Here is a 16028-nt window from a genome sequence, read left to right on the forward strand (position 1 = left end):
GAGGATGTGACCTCCATATGGAGGTGATTATGTTGGAATGATGTGACCTCTGTATGAAGGTGTTTATGTTAAAGTGATGTGACCTCTGTATTGAGGTGTTTATGTTGGAGAGGTGTGACCTCTGTATGGAGATGTTTATGTTGGAGAGGTGTGACCTCTGTATGGAGAGGTGTGACCTCTGTATGGAGATGTTTATATTGGAGAGGTGTGACCTCTGTATGGAGGTGTATATGTTGGAGTGATGTGACCTCTATATTGAGGTGTTTATGTTTAAGTGATGTGACCTCCATATGGAGGTGATTATGTTGGAATGATGTGACCTCTGTATGAAGGTGTTTATGTTAAAGTGATGTGACCTCTGTATTGAGGTGTTTATGTTGGAGTGATGTGACCTCTGTATTGAGGTGTTTATGTTGTAGTGATGTGACCTCCATATGGAAGTGTTTATATTGGAATGGTGTGACCTCTCTATCCAGATGTTTGCTTTAACCTTTATTCATCAGTGTGTGTATTATATGTGATTATCGTCATCCTCAGGTGATGCACCCAGTGATGATCAATCAGATTGGCTTACTAGACACAGTCTTAGTAAACACCTCTGCCATCCAAGTGTCACTGTTTGAGCATTCTACAGAGGTAAATAATAAGTACATAATTTATGTAGAAAGGATGGAATTCTCACCCTAGATTGAGACTTTTACTGGTAAGTGTTACAGGAGTTGGTAATAAAGAAAAAGAACCCATATATCAAAGATTACCTTGGCAGCCATCTTGTAAAAAACTTTTTGTCACTCCTCCAAAAAGGTGACCATTCATATACAGGACGTACAAGTGAGTATTTACTGTCTGTAGTTGAACCCTAACATCATTTTGATTAATGGGATATTCATGATTTCATATGTAATATACTACTAATGTACTATTTCTTGGGCTTTGTGACTGGAAGTACTCAACAAATACACTCTTACCAAAGTTCATGTCAACAGTAAACATACTTTTTTTTTGCTTCATGGACATATGAATTCAGATTTGTACCAATACTATCAATGAAAATGATTTTACATTTGAGACTAGTAATAGGGCCATCTATGTCATGTTTTCTAGCTTGAATTAAATGGAAACTCTTAGTAGTTTATTTGTTGGGTTTATTGCCCCATGAACATTCAGTTTCATTGAGGTGGATCTACTTGAAGTAGCTAGTGAATACCACACTGAACAACATACTGGAGGCCCGTCACATGTTATCTAGAGCAATCAGGGTAAAGAGTCTTGCCCAAGAACACAACCATATCAGCAGAGACCAGCTTCTTTAGAAACACAAACAGTTAGGTGTAGGGGATGTCAAAATAAGGACCTCAGATCTTCACCTTAAGGTTATGTAGGATAACACTTTAATCAACTATTATGGACCCAGCCCAGTACCTGGTATAAAGAAAGTGACTAGTTAATTGTACAGGGATGACATACTCCCTCTCCAGTGCAATTCAATTTCCAGTGCAGGATAATACTGATACTCGTGACAATAAATATCTATCAACTGTCTGTACTATGTCAATACCAGATTTATATAGACTTAATAACCTTTGTCTGTACCAGATACGATTTATAAAGACTCAGTGAACTGTGTCTGTATCAGGTCAGATTTGTAGTCTCAGTGAACTGTGCATGGATCAGATAAGATTTATAAAGACTCAGTTAATTGTGTATCAGGTCAGATTTGTAGTGTCGGTGAACTGTGCATGGATCAGATAAGATTTATAAAGACTCAGTGAACTGTGTCTGTATCAGGTCAGATTTGTAGTCTCAGTGAACTCTGCATGGATCAGATAAGATTTATAAAGACTCAGTGAACTGTGTATCAGGTCAGATTTGTAGTCTCAGTGAACTCTGCATGGATCAGATAAGATTTATAAAGACTCAGTTAATTGTGTATCAGGTCAGGTTTGTAGTCTCAGTGAACTGTGCATGGATCAGAAAAGATTTATAAAGACTCAGTTAATTGTGTATCAGGTCAGATTTGTAGTCTCGGTGAACTGTGCATGGATCAGATAAGACTTATAAAGGCTCAGTGAACTGTGTCTATATCAGGTCAGATTTGTAGTCTTGGTGAACTGTGCATGGATCAGAAAAGATTTATAAAGACTCAGTGAACTGTGTATCAGGTCAGATTTGTAGTCTTGGTGAACTGTGCATGGATCAGAAAAGATTTATAAAGACTCAGTGAACTGTGTATCAGGTCAGGTTTGTAGTCTCGGTGAACTGTGCATGGATCAGATATGACTTATAAAGACTCAGTGAACTGTGTCTCTATCAGGTCAGATTTGTAGTCTTGGTGAACTGTGCATGGATCAGATAAGACTTATAAAGGCTCAGTGAACTGTGTCTCTATCAGGTCAGATTTGTAGTCTTGGTGAACTGTGCATGGATCAGAAAAGATTTATAAAGACTCAGTGAACTGTGTATCAGGTCAGATTTGTAGTCTTGGTGAACTGTGCATGGATCAGATAAGACTTATAAAGACTCAGTGAACTGTGTATCAGGTCAGGTCAGATTTGTAGTCTTGGTGAACTGTGCATGGATCAGAAAAGATTTATAAAGACTCAGTGAACTGTGTATCAGGTCAGATTTGTAGTCTTGGTGAACTGTGCATGGATCAGATAAGACTTATAAAGACTCAGTGAACTGTGTCTGTATCAGGTCAGATTTGTAGTCTTGGTGAACTGTGCATGGATCAGAAAAGATTTATAAAGACTCAGTGAACTGTGTATCAGGTCAGATTTGTAGTCTTGGTGAACTGTGCATGGATCAGATAAGACTTATAAAGACTCAGTGAACTGTGTATCAGGTCAGATTTGTAGTCTTGGTGAACTGTGCATGGATCAGATAAGACTTATAAAGACTCAGTGAACTGTGTATCAGGTCAGATTTGTAGTCTTGGTGAACTGTGCATGGATCAGATAAGACTTATAAAGACTCAGTGAACTGTGTCTCTATCAGGTCAGATTTGTAGTCTTGGTGAACTGTGCATGGATCAGATAAGACTTATAAAGTCTCAGTGAACTGTCAGATTTGTAGTATCAGGTAGAAGACTTGGTGAACTGTGCATGGATGACTTATAAAGACTCAGTGAACTGTGTCTCTATCATCTTATAAAGGTCAGTGAACTGTGTCTCTATCAGGTCAGATTTGTATCTTGGTGAACTGTGCATGGATCAGATTGGTCAGTGAACTGTGTCTCTATCAGGTCAGATTTGTAGTCTTGGTGAACTGTGCATGGATCAGATATGACTTATAAAGACTCAGTGAACTGTGTCTCTATCAGGTCAGATTTGTAGTCTTGGTGAACTGTGCATGGATCAGATATGACTTATAAAGACTCAGTGAACTGTGTATCAGGTCAGATTTGTAGTCTTGGTGAACTGTGCATGGATCAGATATGACTTATAAAGACTCAGTGAACTGTGTCTCTATCAGGTCAGATTTGTAGTCTTGGTGAACTGTGCATGGATCAGATAAGACTTATAAAGACTCAGTGAACTGTGTATCAGGTCAGATTTGTAGTCTTGGTGAACTGTGCATGGATCAGATATGACTTATAAAGACTCAGTGAACTGTGTCTCTATCAGGTCAGATTTGTAGTCTTGGTGAACTGTGCATGGATCAGATAAGACTTATAAAGACTCAGTGAACTGTGTATCAGGTCAGATTTGTAGTCTTGGTGAACTGTGCATGGATCAGATATGACTTATAAAGACTCAGTGAACTGTGTCTCTATCAGGTCAGATTTGAAGTCTGAACTGTGTATGGTGAACTGTGCATGGATCAGATATGACTTATAAAGACTCAGTGAACTGTGTATCAGGTCAGATTTGTAGTCTTGGTGAACTGTGCATGGATCAGATAAGATTTATAAAGTGTCAGTGAACTGTGTATCAGGTCAGATTTGAAGTCTTGGTGAACTGTGCATAGATCAGATAAGACTTATAAAGTGTCAGTGAACTGTGTATCAGGTCAGATTTGAAGTCTTGGTGAACTGTGCATAGATCAGATAAGACTTATAAAGACTCAGTGAACTGTGTATCAGGTCAGATTTGTAGTCTTGGTGAACTGTGCATGGATCAGATTCAGTAAATTGTGTCTGTACCATATAAGGTTATTAAAGACTGTCTGTACCAGATAAATGTAGTTAACACTCGGTGAACTGTGTCTATACCCGATAAGCTACACAAAGTTTCATTAAGCAAATTCTTTAGCTGGTAAGTTATATAAAAACTCTGTAATCTATGCCTGTATGTTAGTGAATACAGACTTGGTGAACTATGTATGTACCAGGTAAACTAAACAAAGTCTGCTAAAACCACATCTGTATCAGTTAGTTTATTGTATACAGAATCTATGTACCAAGTGAGCTGTATAGACTATGTAACACTTATGTTTGCTTACAGTGTGTATATATCTAATAAGAAAGTAAAGAAAAACTCCTTTAGGGGAGTGAAAAAGACTAATGAACTAATTTGTCGTCATTCAGACCTCACTGTATTAGTCTTGGTGGTAGACACAGGAAACAATTTGTATAGATGATGGTTGTATGGCTTCACAAAGCCTCTGGTTACTTGTGACACTCTGTTCAGTGACTTGCATGCACCTTAAGCAATGCGAGGAACTGATTGTCAAGGCTGGAAATAATGATGTCGTTATCTCTTGTCTTCTCTCTAGGGTGTATTATAATTGTAACTTTGTATCATGTGCAATTTAATCAATCATACCTTGTCACCAAATATTTCTCAATCATCAGCTGATCTGTCATAGTTAAGAATGATAATTAGTCAAAAGGAATTCTAAGATTAAACCTAAAGTGACTTTATGAACAAACATTTTTAAATGTAGATTATATTTCAGTTAAAAGTACTTTGGTTGTTCAAGTCTTGTGTTTATTTCAACTTTGATCAGGTCTGATGGTGTCAGCAAAATTTTTCCAATTAAATCATTAAGTATTTGCCTTGTTCACTACCTATAGCTGATATGTCCAGGCTGGTAAGAGGTTGGCATTCCTTATCAGCAACTTCTGGTTAGGCTCCCTGTCTCGGTTTGGTGTTCATAAAAAGCACTGATATTGACACCTAAGTTTCTAGAATCAATGTTTATGATAAGAGGAGAACATACCACATCATTATGGCTGTAATTTTGGATGAGACACCATTACATATGTAATTCCTAGAAATGATTGTTTGATGAACAGCTCGTAATCCATTCTGGAATTGATGTGACGAAGACCCGTGATACTCTGACACTTCCTCCTACTTGTGGCTATAGCTGAAGCCAAGAATATTGGGTTTTTGATTCTACATGAAATAGAAACAGAATTCAAATGACGTTTTTCCGATTGAATAGATCTTGAAGTTATGGAAGTCTTGATTAAGTATTATTGATGGGTCCATATATACCTTACAAGGTTACAACTATCCTTATGTAATCTTTGTCATCAGGCCTTGAAGCTTAATAGACCCATTTACAACATTTTTAAGAGGCATTTTTCTCATTCTACCATATCTCTAACGAGACGTCTGGTGTCCTTTTGAATGAGGTTTTACTTCTTCAAACCTAAGCAAGCGAGAATTTTAACTCCAAGATCTTTTATGAAATAAAAGCAAATTTAAGATGCTTTTTATCATATAGCTCAGAAAAAATGGTGAAAGGTTTAAAAGTAAGAAAGTAGAGAACTAGATAAAATGAAGGCAGCCTTTTTGTTGTGAAATGTTTAGATCATAACGTAATGTGATTGTCCATATTGTTACATCACAATCAGTTTCTGACTTGTACAGCCAACGAAACTGCTCTAAGGTATATTTAATTGGTCACTATTGACTATTACATGGAGGAATTCACTGAAGAACAGGTGGGGCTGGTGATGAATATACATACATACTGATGATCATTTTGTTTATTATTGAAAAGAAAGTTTGTCTAAAGCATTATCTTCTTGTATTGTTTTGCTGGTGTGTGCCCATCGCAAGGCTTCAAATAAAATCTAGGATTGCCACGGAATAACAAATATGCAGTTACTCGGTGTGATGACCATGAACCAGTTACAAAAATTCAGATATAGAATAATTGGACATACTATTTTCCTGTAGAGAACCCCTTTAGACATGGTCCACCAACTACCTGTTGATTAGCAGGTGTAAAAAGATTGTAAACGCTGATTACAAAACACAGAAAATCCAAGATGTAAGTTTTTTTCAGGTTTTATAAACCATTCAGTTTGACAAAGGGATGGTTCTGGCACAGTCTAAAGCTTGGACATTAGAGCAGAAAGATTCATTCATTTTCTAAAAAATTATAAATTCTAGACTTAAATGTAGATGGGTGTAATTTTTTTTTACAAAAAAAACTAGTATGATGTTGTTGTCAATAAAATATCAGTATTGAATTGTGTCAAAGTACCGGTAAGTACAATAACGTGCTGAAATTAATCAATTTGACCATTGTTGAATCACAGATAGAACAATTTCTATTATTCAACTGAGTCAGGATTTTCCTTGCCAGCCGAGGGGAGATTGTAAAGTATACATATATTCTATACTAGATATAGTGGAATTAAATGATATACTTGAATGTATTAAGGTTTAAATCTGTTCATTTCTTGGAGTCACTACCAAATTTTTTTCACATGTATGATGTCTACAAAACAATATACAAAGTAGGAAAAAGGTCGTGACATGTTCATGTAACTTATGGTAAAGTCAGAGGACTTCCAAAAAAAATGCCTTTTAAAAAATCAGCCACTTTTCTAGTTCCAGGGGAAAAGAGCGTGTTGAAATGTAAGGGTCTTGTAGATAACAGTCATACTATTGCCATTTTTTTTATACTTCACGTTCATCTGACATTTGGAGCTCTCAGCTATTTATTTTTAAAATGTTTCATGCGTAGGCTTAGCAGGTCCACTGTATCAAGTATATAACTTTGTTATACCTTGTTTTACATTGAAAATGTGCGGAAAATAATGTTTTATTTGTTTTTCAATGCCCTCTTCCATTTCATGGTTGGGGCATGAATGTAGTGTTACCCTTGGCTGTCTTTCCGTAATTGTCTTAATTGGCTTTGTCAGATACAGATATAAAACTGTTATTTGGTATGTAGTCATATAACTATAACATGAAGTTTGAATGATTTGGTCATGATGATTTAATCTTTTTAAGAGTTTTGGCCATTTAACTTTGAGAATTTTAAAAGAATGAAAATTTTCTCAAAACTGGTAAGACTAAATTTTAAATTGAGTTGAAATAGATCAAGAAATACAGAATAGGCATTTGTTTAGCTCTTACATATCTAGTTTTATTGGTCTAAATACTAAGTAATTAAGCAAATATTTCCTTGTAATTGGTTAATAAATTCTGACTAGTTTGATAACTGATAAAGAAATCCAGTTTTACATTTACAAGTGTTAATATTACATAGGAAGTGGTTATTCAATTATACATGAAGAAATGTTGTTGTTCTTCAGGAAGTGCTATCTACAGCCACATTCAGTGTAACAGATCCAGGCATACTGAGAGGACAGTTCCGATACCAGCCAGTTGGTGCTGTGAAGCTACCAAAAGTCAGTATTGCATGTTTTCTATACTGAATAGTTTCTCGACTGACCACACCTATCACTAAAGAATTAATATCTCTTAGACACCAGTTTTGTAATCACCTGCAAACAAACTACAAGACATATTAAAACTCTTTTAAAAAGAGACCACATTGTTTAAGGTGTCACTGTATTTTAATGCTCTCCCTTTATAAACCTTTTAGGACACCACTCCCATTAATACTCCACCTCTGTTAAAACATGTTGCCCTGAAAGACACTGTTGGTGTTAAGTCACTACCCCTGTTCTGATAACACCCCAATGGAGACTCCCTTAAGTCACATGTATTCCATTTACGACAACACTTTGTTTAAGATTCTACCCCTGTTAAGACTTGTTAGCGCATCACCTCAATTAAGATTCCAGCCTGGTTAAAACACCACTCCTGGTGTTAAGACTCCACTCCTGTTAGGACACCTAACATCACACTAACCCTCAAAGACATTACCTTGTTAAGACACAACCCTTGTTAAGACACAACCCTTTTTAACACAACACCCTTGAGAAGATGCCATCACACCACCCTTTAGACGTCATTATCTTCATTAACACTCTGTAATCTGCTGTAATCTGCACACTAGCATTTGAAAAGATTTTTTTCAGACAATGTGTTAGTTGCCACTTAAGTGTACATATTATAATTATAAGCTACACCTGTATCAACAGTATGATGAATGAAGGCAATTTTGTTGAAATGAATGACCTGTAGTATAAGTGCTGGAAAGGGAAGGTACAAAGTTTATAGCTACAAAGCATAAACGACTGAAAATCTTCCAACTAAGTTGTTTCTACAGACTTTGACCAGCAGCATAATTTAAAAGTTTAAAAGTTTAAAGATTTAGTTGTCTGATTAAAATCACCCATTTAAAACTTCTGTTTATAAGCTTCAGAGCAGGTGAGTAGTACAAGTCCATTAAAACCTCTTGTTTCTAATCTACGATGTGCTGATTTAGCAGACATTCTTATCATTGGAAAAATTGTCTGCACATTCAGAAAATAAATGAGGGCATTATAACATAGTAAAGTTACTATTCATAATCGTTTACAATACATATTGATTTCCTTTATTTGTTTCTTAATCAAGGATATTATTAAACGACATTCAGAAAGCTTAGTTACTCTGGTGGAAATGATTTGAACTGTTCTGGAATTTCACTGGAACTGTTTTAGAACAAATGTGCTAGAACTGCATGTACTAGAACTGCTGTGGATAAATCTAGAATAATTGTTGGGCAATTCTAGAATATTCTGGATATATTTTTAGATCAGCTTTTCTGTTATTAAAAGTTAATAATTTATTTAACACTACTCTTTTAAGGTAAGTATAATCTAAAGAAGCATGTGTCTGACTGTATTTGAAATATTTCATGAATAATTATTAACTCTTTATGTCTCATTACCATGTACTTTGAATGTCTATCCTTATAAGTTTAGGGACTTGAGCAAGACTTGTAGACGATGTCAGCCCAGATTACATCTGTTTTGGATAATTCTTATTTATAGAAGAAGGAAAGTAATGACAATTACCATAATGCATGACCAAAACCCTATTGACCGATTTTAGTTATATAAATACAGTAAGATAAATGATAATCTAACAAACAATATGTAGGCCTACTGACATGTTATGTATAGAAGGGTGACTGACCATATGGCATATTCTAATTCACCAAGGGATACATAGAGCAGTATGATACATCCTTGATTCGCCCAACAATGGATTTTATTTATTTTGACCCAAAGATCAGCTTCATTGCCCACTTATCATCACGAATAAGACAGATAGCAGGTGATTCACTACATGACAAACACTTTCTGCTGACTTTCGCGCCTTACCGGTTTGCTTGTTTATTAGTTACCTCCCTTACTTGACTGGTTCAGAAAAGTAATAAATTGTTTAATTTTATAAATACGTACGCTAAATTGTTAAAACGATATATTTAACAATATTTGATAAGTTATAGTAAAATCTATTTTATAACATTTTTGTAAAAATATGATGAGCATTTGGTTAAAATTATTATCAGCACTTTACAATAGCCATGATTGTTGGTGAATTCGGCGAATATAGCATGAAAGCAAGGCATGTCATATCACTCTGGTTTCTCTTCAAACCACGCATAAATCTTTCGCCTTTTACTAAAGATTTCCGTGGAGAGGAACATTTAACGAGTCTATAGACTATTTTTTCAACCCTGTTAATTCAGGGTAACAAAATTACCTAAATACAAGTCCCAATGCAACTGAGAGGTTCCATGCAAAAGGAGGAAGAAAGGTTTCATCATAGGAGGAAGAAAAGTTTCATCATTAAGTGCTGACTTAATCAAATTACAGCAGAACAAAAACAATAAAGATGGTGTCGATGTGATGCATGAGCAATTTCTCTATTTGTTTACACTGAGATTTTGACAACCCTATGGCTCCCATGTGGTATTGGGTTTGATGGAGTGGGTGTTTTTCTGGGTTTTTTTTATTTGTTTAATTAGTATCATCTTTTTGGGAATAGAATAAATCTTTGTGCGAAAATAGCATTTTCCTGAAGATGATGAACAAGTTGTTTATTTAAGCAATGTGATGTTGAATGAGTGGCGCCATTGGGTTATAATAAAATTTGATCAAAAACAGATTAAATTGTCCTACAACTTCTAATCAGCTTAGATGGATATTTGGTTACACGAGACAGTGTAGGGATGGTTTGTTATATGATACATAAGAAAACATGTGGCTCTGTGTGTACAATGCACAAGTCCAAATTGATTGTGGTGCTCCGTTGTGGGAATCACATGATATGTTTTGTAATTATGTTGTGTTATACTGCAGAGTACAGTAAACTTTATTGAAATTTGGTCAGCATTGGAACAGATCAGTTTTTCTATTAGCTGTCATTCCCTTGTCCTTGAATGAGAGACGTTAGTCTGTGTTTCTGATGTCGGTTTCTCCACCACAGAGTATAACATACATTTGATATTTGAATTCAGATATTCAGATTTAAGTTTACAAAACCAAATCAAATGTAAGTGATCCTTGCTTCTTGTGTTGGTGTAAGATTTTGATGGCCACCTGAGTCAGGGACGTGGTCACTCACCTCTTTCTGATTTAGATGACTTTAAATTGTTAAGTTAACGTTTTGAGCCCAGAATGCAAATATTGAAGACATTGTCAATTAAATAAAATATGTGAACACATTATTTGGTTTCCAAGCCTGAGTGTATGAACTATTTATATATAGTTCATGTAATTCTCCAGGTTTAAGGTCTATATAATACCATTTCTACTAAGATTTCTGGTGTTCTATAAAGGTAATAGCTTGATCGCAATGATATTGCTACTAAGGCTCCCTCTATGGAGGTACGGCTCAGTGGCCAAATAGTTAAGGTGTCTGATATAAAATTCTCAAATGTCCCTCAGTTATCTCAGAAGTAAATATCGGAAACATACTACTTTATAATATTTATACAATTATTCAGTGTACTTAAGATTAAAGTACTATGTAACGATGGAAAATTCTTACGTTTATCTGGAAAATAAGAAATAAAAATGTCTGATTGTATATTCTATTTTTCTGGTGCAGTTGTATGTATTGTTTATCATTATCAATCGTGTTCTCAAATATGTCAGGTTGTCAACATGGTGATTGATAATGTTTAAACAGATTTACATTGTCGTATATATGCATAACAGTACTTCCCCTCTGAATGACCTTTGACCTAAGGATATAAAAGAACTGAATCAGACTGAACTGACCATCTTTATCTCTAGTTTCCATCTCTGGGTTGTGGGTTCAGGGCCTACTTGGGGCAGTTGCCAGGTTCTGGCTGTGGGTCGGTGTTTTAACATTTAGAACTTTATTTATTTCATATCAGTTATAAAGCAATTTATTCCAGATTCTATTTATCACTCGTGTTTGCCAGAATGGAAACACATAAGGACTCTTACTCCAGATCACCCACGTGATCGGGCAGGTAACCCTGTACCTTTTCATCTATGTCTGTTTAGGAAATCAAACCCTGAATTGCTAGATGAAAGGCGATTGTCTTACATCTGGGCCACCCAACATTCCATTGTATTGGTTGTGTAGTGGTCATGGGTTGTGTTTTAATATTGTCTCAATGTTCGTTCTAGATTGCTATGTATTCAGAGAAGCCTCTTTGTCAAGCTTAATCACAGAAAGTGTTTTAGACATGTATATGAATCATGATCGTTCGTTGAAAGAATCATAAAGTTGACAATTGGTTTTAAAGTGTGAAAGGAAAAAAACAGACGTGTTAATTGATTTGATTCATTATTATAAACCAATAGCAAAGCAGTTAACATAAATCACACGCCCACCATAAAAGTAAGATTGAAGATGAAAAAATATAAGCAAGAATCAAGTAATTACCATTGGGGACATTTAAATATTCTGACTAAAACATAATTTTTATTTCATAGCTATTGATCGTTACTTCAGCCAGAACGTAATTTTCCCATTGGGAAACTTTTTAATCCAGACGTGTGCTTGTAATTTTATTTTCGTTTTCTAAAAATAGTTCTAATTTTTAATAGGCTTATAATCTGTGCTTGTTGAATTGGTGTTGGTTGTGAATTTTAGAATTTTATTGAATAATGCTACTTATCTTTAAAGTACTGAAGTATGTAGCCATATTGTTAACATTTATTCTCCTTCAAAATAATAAACCCTCTGCGTTTCTGACTTTGAGGTTAACAAAAAAATATCTTGATATTTCCAATTTTATTTTATTACTGCAAGATTACAAACACTGGATCACCCAAGAAACATCAAATTGGATCTCCATTTGAAGATTAGAATAATAGCCATCTCCTGACTGCTGACTTAGTGCTGGACGAAGTGACAAATTATATCAAGCCTTGGCAGGATAGTAATATTGATATGAATTTAGATCTGTATGAAAGATATCAAAGTCCCCAAGGTCCAATCTATAGAGAGGGAAAGCTATTTAGATTTTTACATCTCATCCTTGAAATAATTATCTGGTCGATGTGAACTTTAAAGAGGTACTTTAACTCTGTAAACTGAACCCAAATCCAGACATTTAGATAGTAACATATCATGCTGATCGCATTTTATGTGTAAGGTTTTGTTTTCACATTGTGTTTATCGTTTTCCACTGATGCTGTTATGTCCCAATATTTTGTGCAGTGATGGAGACCTTAATGGTAACTGCTTGTATTGGCAATACCTAATGGATGCTTTACCCTAAATTCTTCTTAAGTATTAGTTCAAGGTTGCCTGTAATAATGAACACAACTGCACTCTGATTGATGATGTAAACATTTCAGAGGTAAAATTTTTTCACGCAAATCAATTTGTAAAGCAAGGAAATAAATTTAATGTAATTTAAAAGAAGGATGGAAAGAATAATTGATTTTTACAAATACATCAAACCTTCATGTTGGAAGGGCACTGATGATTAAAAACAATCTGTTAAAGAATTGGGGAAAACAAGTACATTCCTGCCGAATGCTTTGACAGGAATCAAACCGTGATCTCTGGTTCTACCAACTGAGCCAAAGAAATATGCTCAGTCAGCTGACTGACAGAAACCATATTTAATTCTCTGATGAAGTCACAGCGACCTGCTCTTTCTACACAACTTGTCCTGTTTTCCAGGAGATTTTCTTAAATCTCAACCTGAGACTCATGATACCACCATCCCTGAAATTTTATTAGAGGCTAATGCATCCTCGATTCTCCAAGGGTTACGTTCACTTTTGCTCTCTGCACCTTTGGAAAATGTCACAGCAAAATGGAGGGCACAAGTGAAGTAATTTGATTGGTCTAGAATGGGATCTAGGAAGAAAAAAATCTTCCCAATCACAGGCTGATATGCTCCTTTGAAGATTACAAAGGAGTGACACCCACAGTCAAGGTCATGGTTTTGTAATGTCACAGCTTCCTTGAAATACACATATATTAAACCCCTTCTCAAGTTCCACTTGTAAGATTGAGCTGAAACTTGCTTAAAATCATACTGAGATAGTCATGGCTAAGCGTTTTGTATTTTATTGGTAGGGCCAAATGTAATATGGTTTAATGGTATAATAAGTGTTCCCATTAGTACTACAGGTGTTATATCAAAAATAGTTCTGTATAGTCAGACGACTGTTAAGATGGTGGCCCTGTTCGCTTCGCCCACATCCATAGTCCGTCAGTCCATAAACATTTTTTGTTATCACTATTTCTTTAAAAGTACATGATGTATCGTTCTCAGATTTCATTTGTAGCTTCCCAATGGTCACTAGTTTGACTGATCAGAAAAACAAAATGGCTGACAGGCAGCCATCTTTGTTTTTGACTTTTGAAGTTTGTTATCACTATCTCTTGAGAATTGATAGATAGATCTTTCTCAAATTTCATTTTTAAGTTTTCCTTGGTTCTTTGTTTTTTTTTGTCCATTTAATGAATTAAGTTCGCTTTTCATAATTTGAAATATCTTATTGTGGATAAGATATGTTTCCTAAATATTTGATAATTAAAGTTTTAGATAATTTTAAAAAAAACAGAAAAAGAAATGCATTTCTGTAAATAATTTTGGTAGAAATTCTGAGCTCTATCAAATTGGAAAAGTTGCTTTTACCTAGAGTACTCTTATTTGCCACATTTAAACATTCTTATAAGTTTGTGTTTACCTAGGAAGTATACACTGTAACAAATAGATTCCAGATGGACAGGATGCTTTATGTAGTATCTTAACTGTTGTGTTATTCGTATTTGGAATCTATCAAAACTGATTTTAACAGATTTAGTTTGGTCAGAACTTGTCTTAATAATTTTCTGGTGTGGTGGTTACAAGACTTGTCTCTCAGATACATGTCATACAAATACAACCATGAAGATAGTTATAGAAGATCACATGGGTGTATCAGAATTCTCAGTTTTAATCCTGTCTCCGACTCCACTACCATATATTTCAGAGGTATTAAGTGGATAATTATTGTTACCTGTAAATTGCTCATATATATATTTTCTCTTTAACTTGGACAATCTTGGTAAAGATCCACATCTTGTTTAGATGGGTAGATAGGTGTGAATGGTGCAGTGGTAACACATTAATTGATCTAGGCTATCAGAGTTTCTTTTTTGTATGTGGAATGGTGACGGGATCATCTGTTCAATTTTCTACAAGTATTTCAGCTTCCTCCCACATTATCACCATTTGGATACTCAAATCTGCATCAACAAGAGCTATTAGCTTGTTTGAAAGTATTGTAAAATGAATGAGGTTTATACATTGTAGCTATGAATAAATCATGTTTATAGAATGATGTTGTGTCTTGATGTTCAGTATTTTGTGAACAATTATTTCCTTAGTTGAACAAAAGTGCATGTATATATACATTATATGTATATATGTATATGGGTGTAAGATGCAACAACTGTGTCTCAATTAGGGCTTTCTTAATTAGGTAAGAACATTTTTTTTTCTGATTTACTGTATATATCCTGCAATAAACCAAATGTGTCTACATACTACTTATTAGCAGACAATCAAATAGAACTGGTTTATGCTTTTACTAAACAGCAGCATATCTATATAGGTGGGGTTTATTTCCAGCGTAGTGCAAAATCACTGAACCATAAGAAACAGAGTATATTATATTATAGTATTTGCAATAATTTTTATGTATATTTGCAAAAGTATTTTCACAAACATAATGCTTATAGTTTTTGCAAAGTTAGTGAGTATATTTGGTCTATTTTATTTTCTTCTTAAGATTTCATTTGGCATCAATGGGCTTCTGTAGAATCCTCAGTTCCCCTTAAGGCAAATAAATTAATTTCATGATATGTGTAAGAAGCATGCAGAGATTTTGTTTTCTTCTCTAAGGCAATACCAAATATTTTTAAAAAGTATTTATCTACATTTTACAATTTGGTTTTTCAATTATAAAAAAGAAGTTAAAAAGGTTTTAAATAGTAGGAATAGTTGTAAAATGTGACCTCTTGATAATAAATTTACTGCATTTTGCATTATACTGATTTTGGATATAGTTCATTTCTTGAAAAATTGCCAGAGAGGTGTATTTAGATGTATCATCAATTTTTGGCACTTAAGTTTGTATTATTTCAGCCTATGGAGAACATTAAAATGACGCTTTGATAGATTTGTCCTTAGTTCTAATGTAAGTAAATTTGTTTTTGCAATTTCTTCAGAATTTTTGAGTAGATTCACAAAAATAATGATATAAGATAAGTACGTAAAGCTTGAAATGACATTAGACGTTCTGGATTCTGACGACATGACATCTAGAGTCCATTAGGTTGTCATTTTGATTGGTAACGCTGTTGAGACAAATTGATGTGCACTGTTGAAATAACTCGAGGGCTTCTGTATCGGGACCTATAGTGGGGTCAAAAGTGGGTCACTGTAGT

At 34.7% G+C, this 16028-nt stretch overlaps 1 protein-coding gene and 1 non-coding gene across 2 annotated transcripts in view; both read left to right on the forward strand.

Annotated features, from left to right (window-relative positions):
* LOC132563058 (uncharacterized) overlaps positions 1 to 16028 on the forward strand; it is a 79131-nt gene that overhangs the window by 3290 nt on the left and 59813 nt on the right. Inside the window, exons 5-7 of the mRNA XM_060227818.1 lie at positions 538 to 636; positions 7505 to 7600; positions 8524 to 8528. Of these exons, the coding sequence (XP_060083801.1) occupies positions 538 to 636; positions 7505 to 7600; positions 8524 to 8528 (200 nt within the window). The remainder of the gene's footprint in view (positions 1 to 537; positions 637 to 7504; positions 7601 to 8523; positions 8529 to 16028) is intronic.
* Positions 9727 to 9843, forward strand: LOC132563066 (U5 spliceosomal RNA). The gene has a single exon (XR_009554788.1). It is a non-coding gene; the product is annotated as a U5 spliceosomal RNA (small nuclear RNA).

This window comes from Ylistrum balloti, unplaced genomic scaffold, assembly GCF_031769215.1.
Source record: "Ylistrum balloti isolate Yb309-2 unplaced genomic scaffold, AGI_CSIRO_Ybal_v1 Utg371574, whole genome shotgun sequence".
Classification (NCBI taxonomy): Eukaryota; Metazoa; Mollusca; class Bivalvia; order Pectinida; family Pectinidae; genus Ylistrum; species Ylistrum balloti.